General features: G+C 41.3%; 1 protein-coding gene across 8 annotated transcripts in view; it reads right to left on the bottom strand.

Moving 5' to 3' along the window:
* Positions 1–22,846, bottom strand: part of PPFIA4 (PTPRF interacting protein alpha 4) — a 108,402-nt gene that overhangs the window by 17,325 nt on the left and 68,231 nt on the right. For 5 of the 8 annotated variants that reach the window (XM_079978914.1, XM_079978915.1, XM_079978916.1 and 2 more), the window contains 12 exons: positions 22,421–22,512; positions 17,725–17,866; positions 15,863–16,068; positions 13,940–14,180; positions 13,540–13,575; positions 9,755–9,888; positions 7,669–7,835; positions 6,738–6,831; positions 6,049–6,130; positions 4,833–5,033; positions 3,413–3,475; positions 686–712 (listed from right to left, as the gene is read on the bottom strand). In XM_079978914.1, coding sequence (XP_079835040.1) covers positions 686–712; positions 3,413–3,475; positions 4,833–5,033; positions 6,049–6,130; positions 6,738–6,831; positions 7,669–7,835; positions 9,755–9,888; positions 13,540–13,575; positions 13,940–14,180; positions 15,863–16,068; positions 17,725–17,866; positions 22,421–22,512 — 1,485 coding nt within the window. The remainder of the gene's footprint in view (positions 1–685; positions 713–3,412; positions 3,476–4,832; positions 5,034–6,048; positions 6,131–6,737; positions 6,832–7,668; positions 7,836–9,754; positions 9,889–13,539; positions 13,576–13,939; positions 14,181–15,862; positions 16,069–17,724; positions 17,867–22,420; positions 22,513–22,846) is intronic. The other 3 variants (XM_079978917.1, XM_079978918.1, XM_079978921.1) reach the window with 1 other exon arrangement.

Genomic DNA, 22,846 nt, shown 5'->3' with positions numbered 1-22,846 from the left:
GTGGGCTCTATTATACATACTTCCCACTGAAGCCAGTTAAGATCAGCCATTCTCACTGAAGGGTTTGGATAAACTGAAGGGTCTGAATCTATCTCTACCCTGTATCTACTTTCAGACTTTCCAGTGATTGGGAAGAAACATTTGAAAAGAAAGGAAGCAGTGATGGTCTAGTCATGCATGCCAGAATTTTATTATGTCTGCCTTCTATTGGCAAAATGAGGACACATCTGGTAAGGAAGCAAAAGGCCACAGGTATTTGCTCCCTTTGCATAGGAATTTAGAGGTGTTCCAAATCTGGCTGAGAACAAGGAATACTAAAATTAATGTGGGAAACAGCAGTAAATCAGTAGAGTAGATCTGTATGGTTTGAAAAACTATAGCTGTAATGGAACTAGGTGAGGGGGTAAGAAATGAGAGCTCTCTTATATTATGGAAACTTTTTCTGTTTGGAGAAAACTGTATGGCATTAGTAATCAGAAAGTGTAAGCAGGGTTAAGAGCATTCTGCATCTGTCTTCATTGAGAAAAGTCTTCCCAGCTTATTGAAACAAAACCAAACCAAAGCAAGGTGATATAATCAGATTGTAAGTGTCATTGTGGAATCAATTTTGATGTGTTCTGACCATTCACATAATTTTGTGTGTCTAAGCACAGTGGAAAAAGGCAAGATAATATACAAGTCTCACCTGTGCCCAACTGCCCTCCTCAGTGTCCTAAATGTAACAATGCAGCATGTCAACAAAACAACAGGCAAAGTAAGTTATCACCATATGGGGGCTGACAATATTTAAGATACAAGCAGAGACTCCTTTATTTTATTTTTATTTACTACATTTACATACCACCTTTTCCTCCAAAAAGCTCAAGGTGCAGTACATGCTCGTTCCCTTTCCATTTTAACCTCACAACTTTGTGAGGTAGGGTACGCTGAGAGAAAGTGACTGATCCAAGGTTACCCCAGTGGGTGGGAATTTGAACTCTGGTCTCCCAGGTCATAATCCAACACTCCAACCATTACACCACAGTGGTTCTCCAATGAGTGTAAAACAAAATAATCAGGATACTTTCACACACAGACCACACACATGGCACAAGCACAAAATATGATTTCACTTTCAGGCTCTCATTCTTCAGCACACATAACATGAGGGATCTGACTGTAGGCAATATTTTGAATCTCTCAGTAATGAGCAAAAGAGTCATATTATACTGCACATGCCACCATAATGTTACATGACTCAAACAGAGAAGCATATTCAAAACTCTAGAGATAAATAACAGATGCTGCACTAAAGGAAGGAGCAGGTGAAACTTCCTGGGGATTGACTGATTGTTTATTAAATTTCTATATCACCATTCACATAGGGCAGTTTACAAAATAAAAACACAAAAATGCACTGCATAGTAACAAAAACATTAACATCCATTCCTAAAAGACTTATTAAAATGGGCAGTGTGAACATAAGCACTGTTAGTAGATGGTTCCCTAAACCGGATGGAGGGGTGGTGGCCTGTTCTTGATGAAGCTACACTCCCTCTAAAGTACTGGGTACACAGGTTGAGGGTACTTCTGGATCCATTGTCACTTGATGCTCATGTGGCCTTGGTGGCATGGAGTGCCTTCCATCAGCTTTGGCTGGTGGCCCAGCCGCACCCCTATCTGGACAGATAACCTAACTTCTGTTGTCTATGCTCTGGTAACCTCTGGGTTAAATTACTGCAATGCATGTGACGTGAGGCTGCCTTTGAAGACAGCTCGGAAACTTCATCTGGTACAAATTTCTGCTGCCAGGTTGCTCACCAGGGCAAGAGGGTTTGAGCATGTAATACCAATCCTGGTATGACTGCACTGACTGCCAATTAGTTTCCTGGTCCAATTCAAAGTGCTAGTTTTGACCTTTAAAAGGCTTGGGACCAAAATACCTTAGGACCACCTCTCTCCATATTAACCGACACCATCCCTGCAATCATCATCTGAGTCCCTCCTTCATGTGCTTCCTTCCACAAGAGGTCTGGAGGGTGGCAGCACAAAAATGGGCCTTTTCTGGGATGGCTCCCCATTTCTGGAATGCTCTCCACAGGGAGACTTGCCTCGCACATTCGTTATATATCTTTAGGTGCCAGACAAAAATTCTCCTCTTCTCCCAGGCTGACGTGGGTGAACAGTAGCCACAATATGTCAATAGCCACAAATTAATTTGTTTTCCTGATAAATGTATACCTTTCATCTTCAACCGCTAGTGCTCGCAAGCAGTAAATACAAAAAAGGAAATGATGCTGACATGTGCTGGTGAACAACTGCTAGCTACCTATGGCTGCGGTCACCACACAAATAGGTGAACAGCAAGTTGCCAACTACATGAGACAGATAAATGTGCTTCTTGTTAGGCATAACCCACATACATTACACTTGTATCTGCTTAATTAAGAGCAAGAAACCTGCCAGTCACCTTACATAAATATTGGCTGGGCAAAGGCACAGCTGCCAGCCACCCTTTAGGGATACATCTCAAAAGAGACCCTTTACTGTTATTTATTATTAATAATCTACAGGATTCATAACCTGCCAAACCAAAAAGGCTCTCAAAGCAACTTTCAAAAATCAGTTCTAAGATGGTCCCTGCCCTCAGGCTCACTATCTAAAAAGACATGACACACAAGAGAAAGGGAATGGGAGGGAAGAAAAATAATCAAGCTTAAGCATACGTTCTTAAAAGTTACAGTTAACTAGAATAAGTCAGTTACAATGCATACTGAGGGGGTTCCTAAATATTGTGGGTCATGGTTACGCGATAGAAAAGAATAATATATTTAGTTATAGCTCACATTTCCAATGGAGTAAACACCAAAGATGGCTCAAAGATTGTTGAACCCTCAACAATACGAACAGTGTCCTGAACAATACATTTTGTATTTTTATCAAAGAAATGAATCACCTGGCCAAAATTGAACCAACCTCTTATCATGAGTAAAGTACAGTGGTACCTCTGGTTGCGGACACAATTTGTTCCAGGGTGCCATTCGCACCCCGAAAAGTCTGCAACCAGAGCAGTGCTTCTGTGCATGTGTGAAGCACAATAGAGCGCTTCTGCGCATGCGCGAACTGTGCAGAATGCTTCTGCGCATGCGCAAACCATGTAGAATGCTTCTGCGCATGCGGCAAAACCCGGAAGTAAACACTTCCAGGTTTGCTACGTTCTTAACCCGAAAAAACGCAACATGAAGCATTTGCAAGAAGAGGTATGACTGTATGCTGAAATAGGTATACTGTAGTATTAGTCCTGAAAAAGCCTTACATTTTGACTAGATGCAAAATTATTTCCCTGCCTGTTTTTATGAGGATGAGATGGCAGGGATCTCAGACACTAAAGGACAAATTATACAAAGGAAACTATCACACAGAAGAAACTTACCGTTTTGGTTGAAGTTGCCATAGTTTCCATCTCTTCGTGTGTCACCCAAACATTTCCAGATGACTAGGGGGAAAGATGAAATAAATTAATGAGAGGGGAACGAACAACTGTGATCTTGTCAGTAAAGCATTTTAAGTTGAAGTCAACTTAAATTAAACCATGGCTAATGTATGGATGAAGATAGTTTTCAGTGGCTGTGGAAATGACAATAATGCTGTGAAAAATCATGCTCAACTTACATTAAGATCCTGATTTTTTTGTACATTAAGTTCATTCAGAAAAATATTTGAGGCTTTTAAAGAACAAGACCTCCTTTCTTCCCAAATGGTAGACATTGTACCAAGCCATCTGAATGAATATGCAGTTCTCTTTAGAGTTTTCAACAATATTAGAAGACCTGTAATTGCAGCCCCGTATTTCCTGTGCCTCACTGCCCCACTTACTGTCTGCTCTGCCCCATTTCCTTCCACCTCCCCTTATTGTGCCAAATTCTTGCATTAAGTCACCATGCCCTTTGCTTCTTCAGGAAAAAAGAAGGGGGAAGGCGAGATCTCTCAGCATATGTTAGTTAGTCCTTATATTTCTACCTATTGCTACTTCTCACCCAGTAAGCAGGGAAGTCAAAGCAAGAATATGATTTGAGTTTCTGAGAGAGCCAAGCACTCTTCAAATACAACCAATCCAGCTAGTGCCCTGGAAATAATGTTTGTTTGTTTGTTTGTTTGTTTGTTTGTTTGTTTGATTGATTGATTGATTGATTTTTTTTATCTGGCCCTTCCTTCCAAAAGGAGCTCAGGGCAGCAAACAAGAAAATAAAAAGTCAATTTTAATATTTTTAAACAGAACCTAAAATAATCACAACTAATATATCAAAGGTTGCCAAAAACAATAAGTTTTAGTATTCTTCAGCCCTCCAAAACCTGGGTGAACAGGAACAGGTCACTGTCACTAATTACAGGGACAAGTCTAGAACACCTAGCACTAGAACAGCTACAAGCCAGAGAGAAGGTTGTTTTGAACTGTCTACTGGCAATGGCAAAACAGGTGGGCAAGGTACAATACCTTTGAGCAATTTTACCTGCCATCTTGACAGAAAGGCTACAGGCTCCCACTACAGCCAACAAATAAGTATGTTAAGTTAAATGATCCCCTAGTAAAAGCCACTGGCTCTCACAAGGTGAAGAAAGGGCCAAGCCTTCTTGGATCATTTTTACCAGTTACACCCGAGGCACAAGATTTACCAAACTCTGACTACAAATGTTACCAGAATACAATATGCTAGCAACAGCCTGCACTACACTGCCTCTCACTAAAAGGCTTTAAGGCTTGGGTTTTATCCCTTTACGTTGGCTACAGAATGAGCAACTGCAGTTTTCTAGGCCAGTTTGTAAATCTCAAGAATGCAATATGAAGCACTTACTGTCCTTGAAGTAGGTGGAGCTGAAGGGCTTGTTAGTGATACCATTTCCTGAATGGCCAAACGCAGTTTTAATCGGTGAAGAGCATTACTAATGCCAATCTCCCTCTGGATCTCTGTATCCGACAAGGCAGACATGATAGCACCACTCTTTACATTGGCTCTGCAGGCTGCAACATACCAGGCAGGCATGCCTACCCAAAGCTACAACACAGAAGGTCACAGGTGAGCTTATGTTTACATCTCTACTCAGATACTCATCCTTCCCCACAGCAGAATTATTGTTACATAGATGAGAGACAGAAATTGGTTCAAGTTTCTTAAACCACTTTGTTAGTCTGAGAGTACTGATAGGGAGCAATAGGAGTGATTTCTCACTATTGTGACAGTAGCTTTGGTCCAGTATTGGCAGCTTAATAAACAAAACCGAGAAAGAGGGAAGGGCAGATTTTCTGCAAGAGAAAAAAAAGTTTTCCATTCCATCTTTCTAATTGTGGCTGCTTTTCCTAGTTCAATACAAACAAAGTGATAAAATTGACTCAAGCGGTTTCTGGTCTAGTCAATTTCACCACTCTAGAGTGAGCTTCAGGTGCTTTTTTCTGTTTTAAAAGACTATACATCTATGCTTTCATGAAACAAATGGACTTTCTATGTCTCAGAAAAGATCTACAGCCCTGACCTGTGACACATGGTAGCATTAAATTGTTCACTTGCTTTGAAGAACAAATACAATAAGGCTGCAATCCTATACCAACTTACTTAGGAGCAAGCTCTCATTGGGAATTCTGCATAGACATGTTTAAGAATGCATTGCAAATCTAATTAAAATTTTCTCAGCAACACACCTGCTGAAACTGGCAGAGGCAAATACAACAAATAAATAGATGAATAATTGGGAGGCTGAAGCCATTATTGAAGATAGGAACCAGGCTGCAATTTATCTCCTGGTGGGAAATTAAAAGGCAGCTTCTTTAAATTAACCACACAATACTGTACCATTGATATGCAACTTCAAATAGGTTAGCTAAAAATATATTCTAATTTAGGGACACAATTTTAAAGAAGATGCGAGAATTCATTTCAATGTGTGGTAGAGAGTCTGGTTGTTTGAAAAAACACTAAGTCAAATAATTGAAATAAATGGTAAATAACCTGTCTACAAAGAGCCAGTCATCTACTAGATACCATTAATCATCTGCAGAGCTTGAGGCAGGCTTACCTCCAGCCAGGAGACTACAGTTGGGCCATCCCACTGAGCAAAGGGAATGCCCCTTCTTCGAGCATCTTCCAAAAGTTCATGTCTGGAAGGAGAAGCAGTAAGCAGTAATACAACCATTTCCTTGCTAGCTAGCTATGCACTCAACAGTTCACAGCCAGTAATTTATAAACTGATATTAAAAAATTATACTGTTTTCAGTCCTAACAAGTGGTTTACATTTTTTTTAAATCAAGTAGCAAACAATAAAGCTAAAACCTTGAAATAAAAACGAGAAGAATGAAAACCTCCAGTCATATATTAGACACCATTAGAAACCACATAGAGTGTGTTCACTGCCCATTTAAATGCCACCTGGAATGGGGCTAGTTTCACCTCCCTTGGGAGAGAATTCCATGAGCTACTCTAATAAACCATAGATTTAAAAAGATAAACAATACTCTCTTGCAGAGTGTAGCTGCAAGAAAGTAACTAGAGTCACTTACAGACCAAGTGTGATAGTTCTACTAGGGCTGGCTGGTGCCCCACATAAGAATTTACCCTGGCATACCTCCCAGAATCCTCTGCACTACACAAAGATTCTGTGTTCAATGTACAAAAGGTACATTTTATTTGGCAGCCAAATAAATGTTCTCTGAAGGTAGTATGTTTAAACAACATATCTGAAGGGAATACTAAAGAAGCATTCTCACTTTTTTTTGAGCCGTCGGTCTTTTTCTGCTTGAGCTCCTAGTTTGCCAAGACCAAGAGAGTCCTGTATGTTTATCTCTGAATCTGTCAACATAACTGAGAAACACAATAGATAAAGAATTAGATTAGATTGTGACTCACAAGTGCTAGGGCCCCCAAAAACTAAAAATAAGCCAATTTATCTACCCAACAAATATTTTGCATCATTTTCCCAGTTGTTGCATTTCCTTTGCTACCAAGAACTTAACTATGACTTAGTGTTACATGTGAATACAGGCAGTTTCAACTGATCATGAAGCCATCAACTTTATTATCTGCTCTGCATCTCCAGAATCCACTTTGGCTACAAACCTACACACAGTTGGACTGCGAAAATCACATTGATTTCCATATGCTTTAAGCAGCCCAAATTCAGATAGGCTGCAGTGTTTGCTTTTAGTGCCTTGTATGGATCTCCACCAGTTTTTGTGCTGCCTGCTCCTCATCCCCTCTGAGTCACCTGTCCTTATTTCCTCCCTTATTTGCACTGTGCTACTTACTTACATGGGCACCATATAAAGATGATCCACACCAGTACTAAAGGGAAATATAATCTGAGTCTTACAATAATTCAGGGAAAAGGTATAACTGGCATAGAATCCCGATCTTATCACTTAAAATCATGGAATCATAGAATTGTAGTGTTGGAACAGATGCTGAGGATCATCTAGTCCAACCCCCTGCAATGCAGGAATATGTAGCTGTCCCATATGGGGATCAAACCTGCAACCTTGGTGTTATCAGCCCTGCACTCTAACCAACTGAGCTATCCAGGCTGACATCTATTTTTCCTTTTTACTAAGGGTGGGTGAGAGAAAAAAGGAATGCACCCTATCTAAAATGATCAGCTGCCCCAGAAACCTTTCTTTAAAAGGAGTGAAGAGAGTCAAAGACCTTGCCCAGTAGCGCCTTCTCTGCTGAGCTGGATCAAGCGTCCTTTCTCTTTCTTTCCAAACAAGCGCCCAATAGAAGATTTGATGCCTTTCCTTTTGGAACCTTTGTGCAGAGAATCCTGGCTGCTGTTACTGCTGCTGGGATTACTTGCTTGGTCCTCTAAAAAGCTAAAGGATGTGAAAGAAACAGCAAGATATTCAGTCTGTCAGCATCTACAATGAAGCAAATGCCATTGCCCTCTTGGAGTCAGTCCCATTTCTTCTTTTTACAAAAAACATCCCTAATACATTTCACAGTGAACTGTTCAATCACTCCCTGTTTAGGAGGACAGCAGTCAGCATCCACATGTGCCAAATGACTGGGGATAAGAAAACGAGAGAAAGACAGAAAATAGAGTTCTGTCTATGGAAGGGTGGTGAACCTCCATGGACCTAATTAGACCTGACACATGTCCCTATTTGGCCATGAAGCCATTCCCCATGGCCACTTACCCCACACCTGATATTGTATGTGACATCAGGTGTGGGTCGGATCTAGACATGCCTACAAAAGAAGTATCAGAAATTTAAAGTGAGCTCCCAACTGTTCCTCTGCAATCAGGGCTGAACGGCTCTGACAGGGAGCCCTGTTAGGTTGGCTACACTAGAGAGTTCCCTATTGGAAATTCCCTAGCATAACCAAGGGAGGAAACAGTTTTCATTCAAATTGCTTCCTCCAAATATAGCATTTTTTCCTCTGCTTCCTCCAAATGGGGCTTCCAGAATCTGCCGGCTACAGCATCCTCCTCTGAACACTGACAGCTGTCAACCACCAGACATCATTATGTCCAACTGTCAAAGTTGGCCTGCACGGGTATGGGAATTAGGAATCTGGCTCACTAGTTGGATCCAGTCCCCTATCCCTAGTGTAAAGGGATGTGTTATTCTTTCAATACAGGGAATGATAGTTATCAGAAAGACCCTAGAAATTCCCTATGGACAAGTCTTAGAAAACATCAGTCTTCCATTTCCGAACAACTTTGCCTTCATGGGAAGGAGAGGTACTGTTAGAAAGTTAAGAGGAACAATGAGAAGATAACAGCCAACAGTCTGGAGAAGAGCCAACCTATCACCTGGCAGAGATCCCCACCCTTCTTAGGAATTAAACAGAGACTCTTACTGCCTTAGGGAGCCTCACTGCCTTTGTGACATCCGCAGTCATTAAAACAATCACCACACACATCTCAAATTCACACCTATTTGCATGCCATGCAATCAAGGAGCAAAGAATGTCATACTTACAGGCCAGAAAGCAAAGGGCCAAGAACAAAGTTGTGGGCATATAAGGGTGAGATACATCACTGACCCAACCACTCAACTACAGCTGATGTTATAGCCACATTTTCATGACCATTCCTGTCATTTAATGGACATTTCAGTGATTAGATGTAATGATCCAATTTGTTGTTGTTTAGCCGTTTAGTCGTGTCCGACTCTTCGTGACCCCATGGACCAGAGCACTCCAGGCACTCCTGTCTTCCACTGCCTCCCACAATTTGGTCAAACACATGTTGGTAGCTTCGAGAACACTGTCCAACCATCTCGTCCTCTGTCGTCCCCTTCTCCTTGTGCCCTCAATGTTCCAATTATGCCTCATCAATCCTTTACTAGGAGTTTTCTCCACAAAGGAAAGGTCAGATCATCTACAGGACATTCTGAAGAGCTATTGCCATCTATCTTTGAAGGAGCTCAAAGGAATGAAAAGTGCATGCTTGGGTTTCTAACAGCTAGTTGCAGACTGCAGTACACATTTAATTCTGGTACCTTTCTCATCAGAATTGGGACACAAAATCAGCTTTAGACACAGGAAACTTTTGTAGATTTTGATCAAGTACTTTATTCTGCAGGAAACTTTTGTAGATGTTGATCAAGTATGTACTTTATTCTGCAACACCAATGTGACACTCTCCTAACTGAATTGGAAAAGATTTCAGATTACTTTTCCATAACCTCTGATCCACCTGTCAGTGTAACTGAACATACAGTACGCTACTGGCTACCTACAGTAGGCAGAGCCCCTCCTCCCCTCTCTTGTCAGCCCCCTATACCTCTTGCCTTCCTCCTGGCTCAGAGCAGGATGTCCAAGCTTCTCCAGCCGCAGTGTCCTGGGTGAGGAAGGAGGAGAAGTCTCACATTTTATGGTGGTTTTATCTTCTCGACTCTCATCTCGACCAGCTGGTGACTGAACAAATAAGGGGAGGTCAGAGTGCAGATCCCTGTCCAAGCACCTCCCTCCCATCTCTATCTCACTCACCATCAGCATAGCTCACCTGCCAGTTCAATTAAAGGAGAAGGTGGAACAGGGTCACATGCATTTTCGGGGGCTGCTGCTCACTGCATGCCCTAATCCAAAGGCCTGGATGACTGAGTGACAATTATCAGTGTCACTTGGAGTGATGTAGCCCTAATGGGAGGGAATGGAGCCCAATAACAGCAGGAAGGAGGAGACAGGTTGCGACCCATCACCATCGTAGCAACAAGGAAAGCAGCCTCTGCCTTCCCAAGGCCTATGCTCTAACTTAGAAGCAACACATATACAGAGCTGCTTTTGAGTCTGACCATTCAAACTGCACAGATCTCTCAAGAAGGTAAGTGTTGTCATCATTTAGATGAGCATATTTCCATCTGGTACCATCAGGTCCAAAGTAGCTTCCCACTGTTATAAGGGTCATCCTTGAAGTATCCTTCCATAGTATGTTGTCCACAACTGGGAGCAGGCAATTTACTGCCTAAGCCAAGGAACAATCCTCAATCAGCACTATCCAAAGATTGACAGGAGGGTGAACATGTACCCTGCTTATGCCTCCTTTGCAACAGCAATTGAAGGGGCAGGCTTAAAGAGCACTGCATGCACTAAGTCAAGATGAGAGAAAAGTGGTAAACATAAGCTAAGCATGTGCCAAAATAATGTATTGTTCTCACAGACAAGAGCCTCTTACGGTCTCTTATAAATATGACACGATTCTCAGTGTTATGATTATCTTAGGACTTCCATTTCTGTCATGCTGAACTATAAACAGGAAGTCAAGGGAAACTGCTTTGGCTTCCCCAAAGCATTCTCCTTAAAGTAAATAGAATCTGACACTACAAGCAAGATCTAAGCACCCAAACAGAGGAAGTAAACATGCTTCTAGAGACATAAGGCATAGCCACTGGGACAGGAGGTAGGTGGAGAGAATACACGCTACTGTTTAAACAGGAGTCATCTCCAAACTCATTTGCACTGAACAAATCACAGGCAGGCACTGAAGCTGAACACAAAGACAGATAAAAATGAAGAAGCGGGCGGAAGCATGCAGGGAATGGTAGGGGTATGCTGCTGCACACTACCATAGCCAGCCAGGCTGCAATTATGCTATTCATCATGTAGAGTGGGTTTTGAATGCAAAATTGGTAGGGTTTTTTTGTTTTTTTAAGAATCCTAAAACTGTGTATGGAGGTAATTTTTCAGAAGCAAACGGAACACTTCCTTGTGTTAAGGGCACTCATAGATAGAGCCCCAATCCTGCACCAATAGTGGAAGATAATTGGCCAAACTAGATGGGTGTGGAGGGGTCACTATGAGGAAGAGCCACTTTGCCACCATTTAAAAAGGTTAAACAGGGCAAGCACATCCTGCCAAAATAAAATGGGTTTGTAGATTTCTCCCACCAAAACGTTTTTTACTTGATGGAGAATTGGTTCTTTTTTCTTGGTTCTCCATGTTTTAAGCTCTACACAAGGACTGCAACACTGCAGTGAAGAAGTGCTTCCTGAGAAGAATTATTTTTAAAGAACTAAATTCAACACACATTCCCCCGCAAGTTCCTTGTCATCAATAATGCCATAGCTACTGTATACTAAGGATTATGAGGCTTAGAATTGGGAACTTCAGGGTCCAAGGCTGGAGACTGGTCCAGTGAAGTTCCATGGGTTGTGCTAAGGCTACAGAGGGAAACAGGGGTGTGCATCAGTCTCTGCCCAGGCATGGCATAGATCAGGCATAGGCAAACTCGGCCCTCCAGATGTTTTGAGACTACAATTCACATCATCCCTGACCACTGGTCCTGTTAGCTAGGGATGATGGGAGGACTTCTGCCTTTGCTTGAACAAAATAGTATATTCCATTTACTGCACCTCAGGCTTCAATTCTCTTCTTCTTCTCAGACTACTGATGTCTGGGACCCCTGAGCCAGAGAATACATTCTCCAGGTTTAGTTATGGCCACAAACCAGTTCTAGCCTCAACCTGACAATCTCTAATCTAGTGCTTCTGACAGCCATACAACCAGCACAGCAGTTTCAGGGAACTGTCTGAAGTGCCCAGTTTAGGTATTGGGGAAATGGCAACAAAGCTTGAATGAAAATGTTTGTATCCACTGTAATTAAAAGATGGCAAGGTTTTCTTCCTTTCTCACTGAAGATGTTGCCTATGCACAGCCCAGAGATCACATTTTTAATCTATCATATGTTAACCATTATGTACTTTGAGGAGATGCACAGACTTGAGAAAACTACATTGGCAATGTATGCGTAGCACAGCATAGTGACTTATCATAGATTAAGGTCCTCTTATGCACTTTATTTTTAAAATAAATAATGGCACAGTCATGGTGGGTAGAGTTATGTTTGTCAGTGATGTTACAGACACTGACCAATATGAATCTACAATAATATTTGCATAGCTACACCACTCTATAAACTGCAATATCTGTTCCAGCAGAAAAGTACATTCAATAGATCTTGGTTTGAGTGCAGGGTATCTTGGTTAAAGACCACTGGATCCTCAGCAACCAACTCAGTAATAGCAGTGTATTTACTGCTTGACATATAATTATCTATATAGCATTTACATGGAGAACCAAATAGTACCTGTGACTACAGCTACAGGATAAACTTTCATCAGCATCTTGAATGTCTCACCTTAAGCCAACTATAACAACAAATAATTGAAATTTCCTATGCAAAGATTCTTGTTTAAAGCATTTTCAGTGTAACTATCTTTTACAGATGAATACAGTTGCTAGGTTGCAATCTAAAAAATTTGATTTTACATTTATCATTAACAGCATTAGCAGAGGGAAACTGTCCTGCAGCCCTGCTTCTGACGATTCCTCCTCTGATCTTCCTGTTGCAGAAGATTGTAATATTCCATTACAGCACACAAAGGAAGAAGGTACACAGAAGACAAAAGTGAAATCAGATTCTCCAGGTTGCAACTTGGGAGCCCTAAGGAAGAATTTAGCCAATTCTCTGCTTTTTGTGTGCAAACGTAACATGAAGGCTGTCAACATCAACCCTGCTGTGTGGGAATCCCTTGCAGAAGACCACAGTGCCTGGAGACAGGTTATTGTGTCATGCAGCCACAGCAGTGACTAGAAGGAGAATGATGGCTGCGAGGAGCACAGAGAGAAGAAACACCATGGTGCATCTGCAGCACAGCAGCAAAACTGGATGCCTTCATCTGCCCCAGCTGCAACAAAATAGGTCTCTCCCATATTGGTCTCTGCAGCCATAAGAGGCACAGTAACTCTCCAATGGTTTGACTTCACCCCCAAAGGCGCACTCCTTCACTGTCTCCTGAAACAGATGCCAACAACATTTTGTGGAAGCAATGAAGGTAGTATAAGCAAGTTAAGAGTCCCTACCTAAAACAAATCAATATTTTGCAACCTCCACCACTTCTCTTTTCAGCATACAGAGGTTTTCCAGAATAAAGCCAGCTCCACTATGCTAGTGCACTAGACCTGCTTGACAATAGTTATGACAGGGTTAGCGAGGGAGCAGAAGGGCAACGAGGTTACAGAAGTGGAACAAGAATACAAATAAAAGAGAAAATAAACAAATAGACTCACAAGTAGCTTCCTCCTGTGTTTCCTCAAGTCACTGGGCTGCGAAAAACAAGACACAAGAGTAGAGAAATTAATTTAAAATAACAGTATGAAGGAGAAAGCAAACTGTTGATGCTGTAAAAGGCCTGCTACAACTTGGACTGAAGAGAACATCACGAGATTGTGGGCATCAGCCAGAATAGACAAGGCCTCCTGAAGACAAACAAAATGGCATATAATTTTGTCATTGAAGTAAATGCCTATGCACGATAAATAGAACCCAAGTGGAAATGCTAAAGACCAGAAGTCCTGCAGTCTGCACAAACAATATTTGGAAGCAACAAGACAATTCTATGGAGAGCATATATAATCAAACAGCCGACCTGTCTATCTGCATTATCACCCCTCCTCTTGCCCTGCTTACCAGGGTCATGCTGCATATCCGATCAAGATCCTGAGCTGCGCTGCGAGAGGTGAGCTTGGGAGTAGAGCGCCCACTGACAGGAGGAGATGAGCTGGCCAAGGATAAGGCAGTAAGGGAGGTGGGGATAGATGCTCTTTTGCGTAGCTGTGTTAGATTCAGGGCCTCCATGCTACCACTGGTGACACGGCTCTCCAACTGCTCAGCCCGCAGCTCAGTTGATTCTTTCTCCTCCTGGATCATTCTAAAGGAAAACAGGCATTTCAGCTCCGCTTGCAATGCATTTTAAAACATTTATTTAGACAAACACCACTTGGAATTCTTATCCGCTTACTCGTATTATGCAGAAAAATATAAAGGTATTCAATGGCTCCAACTCAGAACCATGTCACCCAGAGGGCAGCAATCTACCCCACTTCTCCTTGATGTGTTAGTTACCTCCATCTCCCCAAGGGCCTCCCTCAAGACTTACTCCATGGTTTATGCATCTACATGATTCAACAAGCTATAGCAGAGTTATTCAACCTGGGATCTCCAGATGTTGCTGAACTACAACTCCAGTCATCTCCCACCATCTTAGCCAATGGATAGGGATTATGGGAGTTGCAGCAGTGCTTTTTCCTGTGGGTACTCAAAGATACGCAGCACCTACACCTTTTTTCTGGAAGAAAAACCCTGATTAAAGGTGTGGCACTTACTGTAACAACTTCATGCTGAGTACTGTCACCTTTTATCTAGCAGAAAAGTACTGAGCTGCAGTATAACCTTGGGCACCCAAGGCTGAAGAACTCTGAGCTAGAACACAGCTTCTGATATTTCACTAAAGGACTCTATTTCCTAAGAACTGTTTTGCCAGGCTCTCAAGCTCATACTCTGTAAACTTACATATGCATCACATTTGTAATACTTTCAAAATCCATAGGGCTAACAAACTAATATTTTTATTAAAAGTTAAGCTTCGCCTCCCTATGCTCCATAAGCTCCTTTGGCATATTTATTGACAAATGATAAATGCAAGGTAACTTGGGGTAGGATTCACCTAACAAGTTCCATCAGTAGAAGTCCTGCATGAAGACTTCTGTTTGTGCAAGAGAGCTGTCCCCTCCTCTTCTCCCTTAGCACACACCCTGGCTTTTGGAGTGGAGTGGTGAGAACCCCCAGAACAGTGCATGTGGGAAGAGTGGAGGGAGGGCGTGTTCTGTCTGGCAAACATGTTGAATTCTTCCCTTAAATGAGAAAATTAAAGCAGGAACTAGAAGCCACCCTGTTCCTATTTTATCACTTTGCAGAATCTAGGAAAATATTTGATGGAAATCACCAAGCTTCCTGCACATTAGTTTCCTCAACCTTAAAAAATAAACAAAAAACTTCACAGTTGCACTTGAAGGCATTAGAATCACAACAAAATGTTTTCTGTGGACTTGCAACTATGATGTTGAGTTGGGGACAGATGGAAGATTACTCATTTTTCTTTAATTAATATAGCAATGTTGTTTTCTTAGAGCACTTGATGAGAATATGCTTCTATTCAGTACTACATTCAAACCAGTGCTGAGACAACATTAGCAACTAATCATGTGCCTTTATGTGGCTAGGTTACTCTGCAGCAACCAAAATTGGTTGTTTCAAGTCTTCATCTCCCTCCCAGGTTCAGCTCTTCCTCCCATCTTATTTTGTTAAGGTTTCCAGAGAGAATGCTACAAGGTATGTCTTCAGGCTTTATGGATTATGCAGACTACTGTATCTTTTTTTTATTTCATCTATACTATGCTTTGAGATCTTCAGAAGGTTGAGATTAGAGATGACTGAAAGCAGTTCACTTTTTCTGAGAGGTAGTCCAAACAAAATTATTTAGATTTTTTTCAGAGTCACTGTGAAAATATAGATTCAAGTCAATATCATGAGATAGACTGCTCCATTCCATACCTGATCTCCTCATTGATGGCATCAAGCTGTTCCTGCAGCATCATAGCAAGGGTCTGGGCATCAGAGTGACCGCTTGGAGACAGCATGTCCATGGAACTAAACACAGTCTCCCGATCATCCTCATCAACATCAGAGATCTCTGGGTCACTATCAAACGTGTGAGATGTAGCGGCAAGGACCCCACCTGGCTGAGCAAGGTCCCAGTCCTGAACACATAAAACCACAAAATAACTCATGCAACCAACACAGTGTTAAAACTCCAATAAGAAGGAGCCAAAGGGAAGAATGCCATTTCACATAGCTGTACTCTGAAATGAAGTACCTTCATTTATCCTGCTCTATGGGTGATTTCACCTAGCCAACCTTGACAGAAGTATGCTGAGACTAGAACTTATGGGAGTTTGGATTTGTTCCTCTGAAAAGCTCCAACTTTTGAAAGGTATAGCAGCATCAGGAGGACTTAAGGAAATTATTTTGTGGATTAAGCAGCCTTCATTGGCATTCACTTGGCTACAATAGAGCAAAGTGTAAATGGAAGGCCAGAGAAATGGCTAAGAGAAACATAGTTTATTTTGTTTAATGCAGTCTGGGAATGGCTTGCTATAGCATTGGAGTTGCCATATTTGATACAGGTCAGCAGCATGCCTTTAAATAACTGTGTAGAAAGACGTTCAGTAGGCTTACTAAACCATCTCAAAGTAAGCAAGCAGTACCGGTATGTTGCTTTGTCTGGACCACATATTGTTAAAGCACAAAAACACAATTTATAGTCTGCCAGAACATCAAGCAAAACAAGGTTTTAAGTGTCAATAACACATTTTGATATACAGTACACATAACAGTCTACTATTTATATCTCAGCATAAATATGACAGTTTGCTCCCAAAAGAATAAGCAACTAATTTTTCTACAGTATCCATGTCTCTGCTATTAATTTCATAGTTGCCCATTGTCTAACTGTATTTGTGAGCTCCATACAGAGCTGTAAATTCATTACACTAGAGTAGTCTTCCCATATTTGGTTTACTATATGATGTAGGACTACAACTCCCATCATCTCTGACCATTGGATATACTGGGCTGGAGTTGAAATTGAACATCTAGAGATCCAAATTTGAGGAAAGATGCACTAGAGCTTAACAAGAAAATCCTTGTTCCCTGCAACTACGGTAATTGGTACTTTGAACTCTTCCAATAATACACTCACTACCTTGAGTTTCCTGATGGAAAAAAGGCAGATACTACATCTATCCACCCTTGAAACAAACAAACAAAATTCACCAAGGTGTTCACACTTTGACTTTTGCCTGTTTTAAATGGACTGAATTGAGCGACGTCCACTAAAGCAAAACTTAAGTGAATTCAAGTTACATTTAGGCTTGGAAAGTGGGCCTTAAAGGGATGATATGCAACACATTCTCATTCTTCTCAACATGTAGCTACATCTATAGTATTCAAGCAAGTCCTGTGGCTTCTAAGAGTAATTACTGTATAACAATACAAGTAAACGCTCAAACTAAGCAGTAAGGCATAAGGCTTCTTTCTTGCCCAGATTTCACAGCATAGCAAAGACCTTTGAAACTTCATCTCACCATCCTCTGCAGAAGCCCATCAAATAAGTACTATCCTGGCCACCATCCAGTGGCCTTTCTGCACAACAGGGAGTCTCTTTCCTTCAGAAGGGGTTTAGGTCTGCAGCTGTTACTGCCGAGTGAAAGGCCAAAGCCCCTCGTTTAAAGGCACAGGACAGCTGCTGCAGCTGCTGCCATCACAAAGATTTTGTGATATGCTCCAAGATACAGGCGTAACTGGAGCTGCCCGCTAAAGATTAGCTGGAGCAAGGCAAACATCAGGAGCTTTACCTTGGAGGGGTCTTCCCGCAGAGTTGTAAATCGGCTCTTTGGTGCCCGGTGAAGACTGGAGGGTGTTCCAAAGGGCTCGGCTGGTGCATGGACAATAGTACTCAGGGGATACCTGAGGTCTGGAGTGCTTCCAACAAGCGACCTACAAAAAAAAAAAAAAAGAGCATGAGAGGAGAAAAGTCCTAAGTAAATAAATCGCATAATTTAGTTTTGTTTAATGGGAATAATCCATGATAAATAGTTTTAATATTTTTTACTTATCTTTTTAACCACTAGTCTAAAAATAGATAGTAATTTCAGATACTGACAGTATAACACAACACACAATGAGAAACACAGTATGCTATCATTGTCTCACAGCCAAAATATTCAACTAATTGTAAGTCTGGAAAAGCAGGAAGTCCATACAAGGATGAACAGTGAATGTAGTTTTGGATAACTGAGATTCAGACAGCAATGTGGGTCCATAGCCAGTATCAGGGAAGTCCAAACTGGGTGGGGAACAGGGTACAGCTCTGGCCAACACAGGTCCATCCCTTGGTAAATGAAACACCTTGAATTTAGTTCTACTTTAAAAAAACCAAAAACCAGTGACCTTCCCTCAGTAAAATCAGGAAAGCAAGCTATTCAGTAGCGCCCTGATTCCCAAGGGTGAAAAGAACAGGAGTTTATTTTTTTTACAATGCTTTTTACTCTATAACAAAATAATTTAAAGTAGCCACAAGAAGCTTAAAACAATAAAAACATAAATGCCACAACAGACTTTAAATAGTAATCACTAAGTTGGAGTTAGAGTGCTGCCAATCATCAGTCAAGGAAGGAAACCTCCATTTCCTACAAATAGATGATCAGTGGTATTCAAGATCTTGCTCCAGAATCTCTTCATTGCTGGGAAACACATGTGCAACACCCATTTCCATGTCCCTTCTTGTTGGACAGAGGCCAATATATATAGCTAAACAAGCACTTAAGAGTGCAGGATGTGACAATCCAAACTTTGAAGAACTTGACCCTGAATATTAAAGAAGCATTCTGTTGATTAGCAAGTAATAAGCAGCTCATAATTTTCTACTTAAAGTTTAATGCAAGCCCACCAGGTCAATTGAAAGGGTATTAAGTTTCAGTTCTTTAGAAGCAAGCTTGAAATGCAGGGTCTCTTATTAAAGTACATGTGTGTGACAGTGCACAAACACACACTTTTGAAATTTAAAATCATACTCAAGTAATATTTTAAATGTTTATATGCCAAGCTTATCACATGCCACACCAGGCTCACATACAGGCTACCAACCCATCTCTCATCACACTGGCTGAGCCTAAGAGCCTCATTTCAGTCTGGAGAGAAGGAGATCAAAGTGAAAGTGACAGCTGAGATCCCCAGTGGGTGCAGCACTTTCCAGCCCTATCATTTGAGCACTCCAGTGTTCCAGGATATCTGGGGGTGAGGGAGAATCCAACACAATTATCTGCCTCTGAAATACAAAGACACATCCTGTAGCAAAACCTACAGAGCCAGTTTCAGTCCCATCTACTCTTCCATTCACTCTTTGGATCAAAAAGACTGCTAAGGTTTATTTTGCAGCATATCCCTAAACAAGAAGTTATTCTAGATTGCTAAGGTTAATAGCAGAATATGAAAATCATCACTGAAACCCCAGGTATTCAAACAATGGTGTTTGAAGAAGTTAGGGGCCTGTGAGAAACTGGGGGGGGGGGAGAGAAAAATTATTGTAAAATCCCCTCGTAGTACAATACATGTAATGTTAAGACTGCAGACCCCTGTGGCTAAATGAATAATTTACAGAGTGTATGGAACCTGAACACAAAAACGGACCATTAGTAGGAACATATTCAAGAGTAATTGATGTGAGAAGGTGAAAGACAATAGCGTTTCACTTTCCCCCTTCAAACTCCAGTATCTATAGTACATGCACCTTCTTGTTCTGCTTGGAGACAGCAGTAGGGGGACATAGTATCCACCTCTGCAAAGCAGGGGAAAGAAAAAGCTGTCAGGTGTTCCTTAAACTAGGCATGATTCAGACAAAAGAGGCTGAATTCAATCCATAATGGCTGAACAGTGTAGAGAATTCAGGCTGCAATCCTACACAATATTTACCTGGAAGCAAGCCCCAATTACCTCAGTGGGGCTTACTTCTGAATAGATATGCAAAGGATTATGCTGTCAGGGATCTGTCAGTAGGCTGTTTGAACAAGCAATGATAAGTGAACATGGAAGGGATATCATCTCTTTTCTTCCAATGAAGAGACTGCCACAAGTGATGGATTAGGAGTGAAGTGACATTATTTCATATTTCATATTTCATCTTACTTTTCTTCCTTATCTCATAAAAAAGCAGAACATGTCATTATATATGAACATAACAGCCACATATTCAACTGTATGCCTCTTATTACCAGAAACTGTGATCAGACAACACGGCACATTACAAGGCTTGGGGTTTTTCTCTGAAGATTACAGTTTCACAGATTACGGATTACAAGGGTTAGCAAGACTCGGCACGACAGTTCCAATGGCTTCCCTTTACAATACGGCTTCAACTTTCTTTTCTCACCATCATCCCTTTTTTCCTGACTTGTAAGTCAATTTGCATGAATAGTCATGGTTAAACACAGCACTCGCAGAAGTAATGCTGATTTGATTCCACAGTGAAGCTACTTTAAAAATGGGTTACATACTAGCAGGGTAAATGTGGGCTGAACTGCAATAACGTGTTCACTGTAGCAATCACATGACTGCCAAAGACAGAACAAATTCCATTCAGAGCTGCATTATTCCAAATCATACCAATAGTCCATCTAGCCCAATACTACTTTATCTTCAGCATCTCAGGAAGAGTTCTCTCAACAGCTTGCTTACTGGAGAATCTTTAATTGGGCATGCCAAGGATGGAAGGAGCTATGGGCCACCACAAAAGGTGCAGAGTGGGCAATTATATTGTCTACTAAGAGCAGGATTAGCACAATGGCGTAGACAACCTACTAAAGGTTACTGTGTCCACTAAACCTATTAAAGGTTGCAATCAAAAGACAATACCTGAGGATCAATATTTATTTTAGATTAAATTACAGAGGTTTAAGAGAGGTAACATTTAAGACCACAATGTACTGACTAAATAAACTTTAGCAAGATAATCAGGTACAAAATGAAACACACCAAAGTTCCCTGTTAAAAATACAGGTTTGAATTTCACCCTGTTTTATAAACTGAAGTACTATCAACATATGAAACATGTAATGTGTGAAGACAACAGATAATAATAATAATAATAATAATAATAATAATAATAATAATTTTTTATTTATATCCCGCCCTCCCCAGCCAAAGCCAGGCTCAGGGCGGCTAACAACAATAAAACAGTATAAATGTACAGCACAAACAACACTCTAAAATCATTCATTATAAAATTAATTAAATTCAAGCCACTGGCCACCATTGGGCCAGAGCTCCGTGAAGATTGCCGAGGGAGGGAGTCAGGCTGTGCCCTGGCCAAAGGCCTGGCGGAACAGCTCTGTCTTGCAGGCCCTGCGGAAAGATGTCAAGTCCCGCAGGGCCCTAGTCTCTTGTGACAGTGTGTTCCACCAGGTCGGAGCCACAGCCGAAAAAGCCCTGGCTCTAGTTGAGGCCAGCCTAACTTCTCTGTGGCCCATTGGAGAGGTCATCCTTCCTATTTACCAGTGAGGCTCCAAAACAAAAGCAAAACACTGGTAGCTAGAGCACTCCAGGTGCTTGCTGTCTTATCTATTTTGCTGGCATGTTGTGTAACTGCACCCTCTACTGGATCACACAGTGATAGCAAAGAGTCAGATTTTGCTTTCAGATAAATTTTATTAGGCCAGTTTAGCATTTGAAGAGGCAGAAGAGAGTGGGAAAGCTTCTTTTGTGTTATTTGCAAGAAGGACTTGCAACAAAACATAGCAGTCTGCAGTGTTCCTGTTCAGATCTCCAGGATGCCCAAAAGCATGAGACTTTTAATCTCAGGTTGTAGGTTTGAGCCAGATGTCAGGCAAAAGATTCCTGCATGGCAGGCAGTTGTACTAGATTACCCTCAGGGTCCCATCCAATTCTACAATTCTATTCTATGAACCGTGCAGCTAAAACCCAGTTGGACCACCAGAAATCAGGCTCTGCTATGATACAACAGTCAGGTATGCAGAAGACCTATGTTTTAGTTGTCATTAAGATGAAAACAATTTGTGACACAGCCACTTGGGCTCTGATAGCCCTTCCATTTCAGCACCATCTATCAAAGTTACAGAGGCCAAAACTAAAATTTTGCCAAGAACATTTTTACAAGTTTCAATAAATGCAGCCCACCTGATTGCACATTCTGCCTCAATGTGAAGAACTCTGGGATGTGAGAAACATCAATGAAAAGTCTGCAGATACAGCAACACAGGCTGAGGCATTGGTTCAGAGAGACAACCCCCCTCCCATCAGTATTCATTGGTTTGTGTTTGTTTTACTATGTATTTTGTATTTTTCTGTTATGAACTGGCCTGGGATCTTCAGATGAAGGGAGGTATACAAATTTAATAAATGATTAGGATGATGATGACGATGACGATGACAACAAAACAACAACAACAACAACAACAACAACAACAACAACAACAACAACAACAACAACAAATTTTCACAGAGGTATTTGCCATGAAAAATAAATAATATTCTCACCTTGTATGTACACTGTCAAGAAAAGATCCACTTCTTGTCTTTAACTGGTCAATTTCTAATCTCAATTTGTCAATTTCATCTGACAGCCTTCTCTGTTTACAACAAAATAAGAAATAGTTTCTCTATAGCCAGTACAACTATGGTAACACACACATTTCATACCATCTGTGATGTCAAAAGTCATGCAGCAATTGTAGATTATCATGCTGAAGGGAAAGCAGGGGAGAATAAGGGGACAAAGAGGCAGGCAAAAGGGTGTGGGAAAAGCAGGCACTTATTGGTTGTTGGCTGTTACATGCAGCAAGTGAATGCTACTTGGACACTAATTGTATTCCTGTTGTTGCTCAGAGAATGTATTTGGTCATGCTAGCAAACAGTGAGAAATCTATAGCTGTAGACAGAAGTGATCAAAAAGCCATGGCTTAT

The sequence above is a fragment of the Podarcis cretensis genome (assembly GCF_951804945.1).
Source record: "Podarcis cretensis genome assembly, chromosome: 6".
Classification (NCBI taxonomy): Eukaryota; Metazoa; Chordata; class Lepidosauria; order Squamata; family Lacertidae; genus Podarcis; species Podarcis cretensis.
This window is presented reverse-complemented; position numbering and strand designations above follow the sequence as displayed.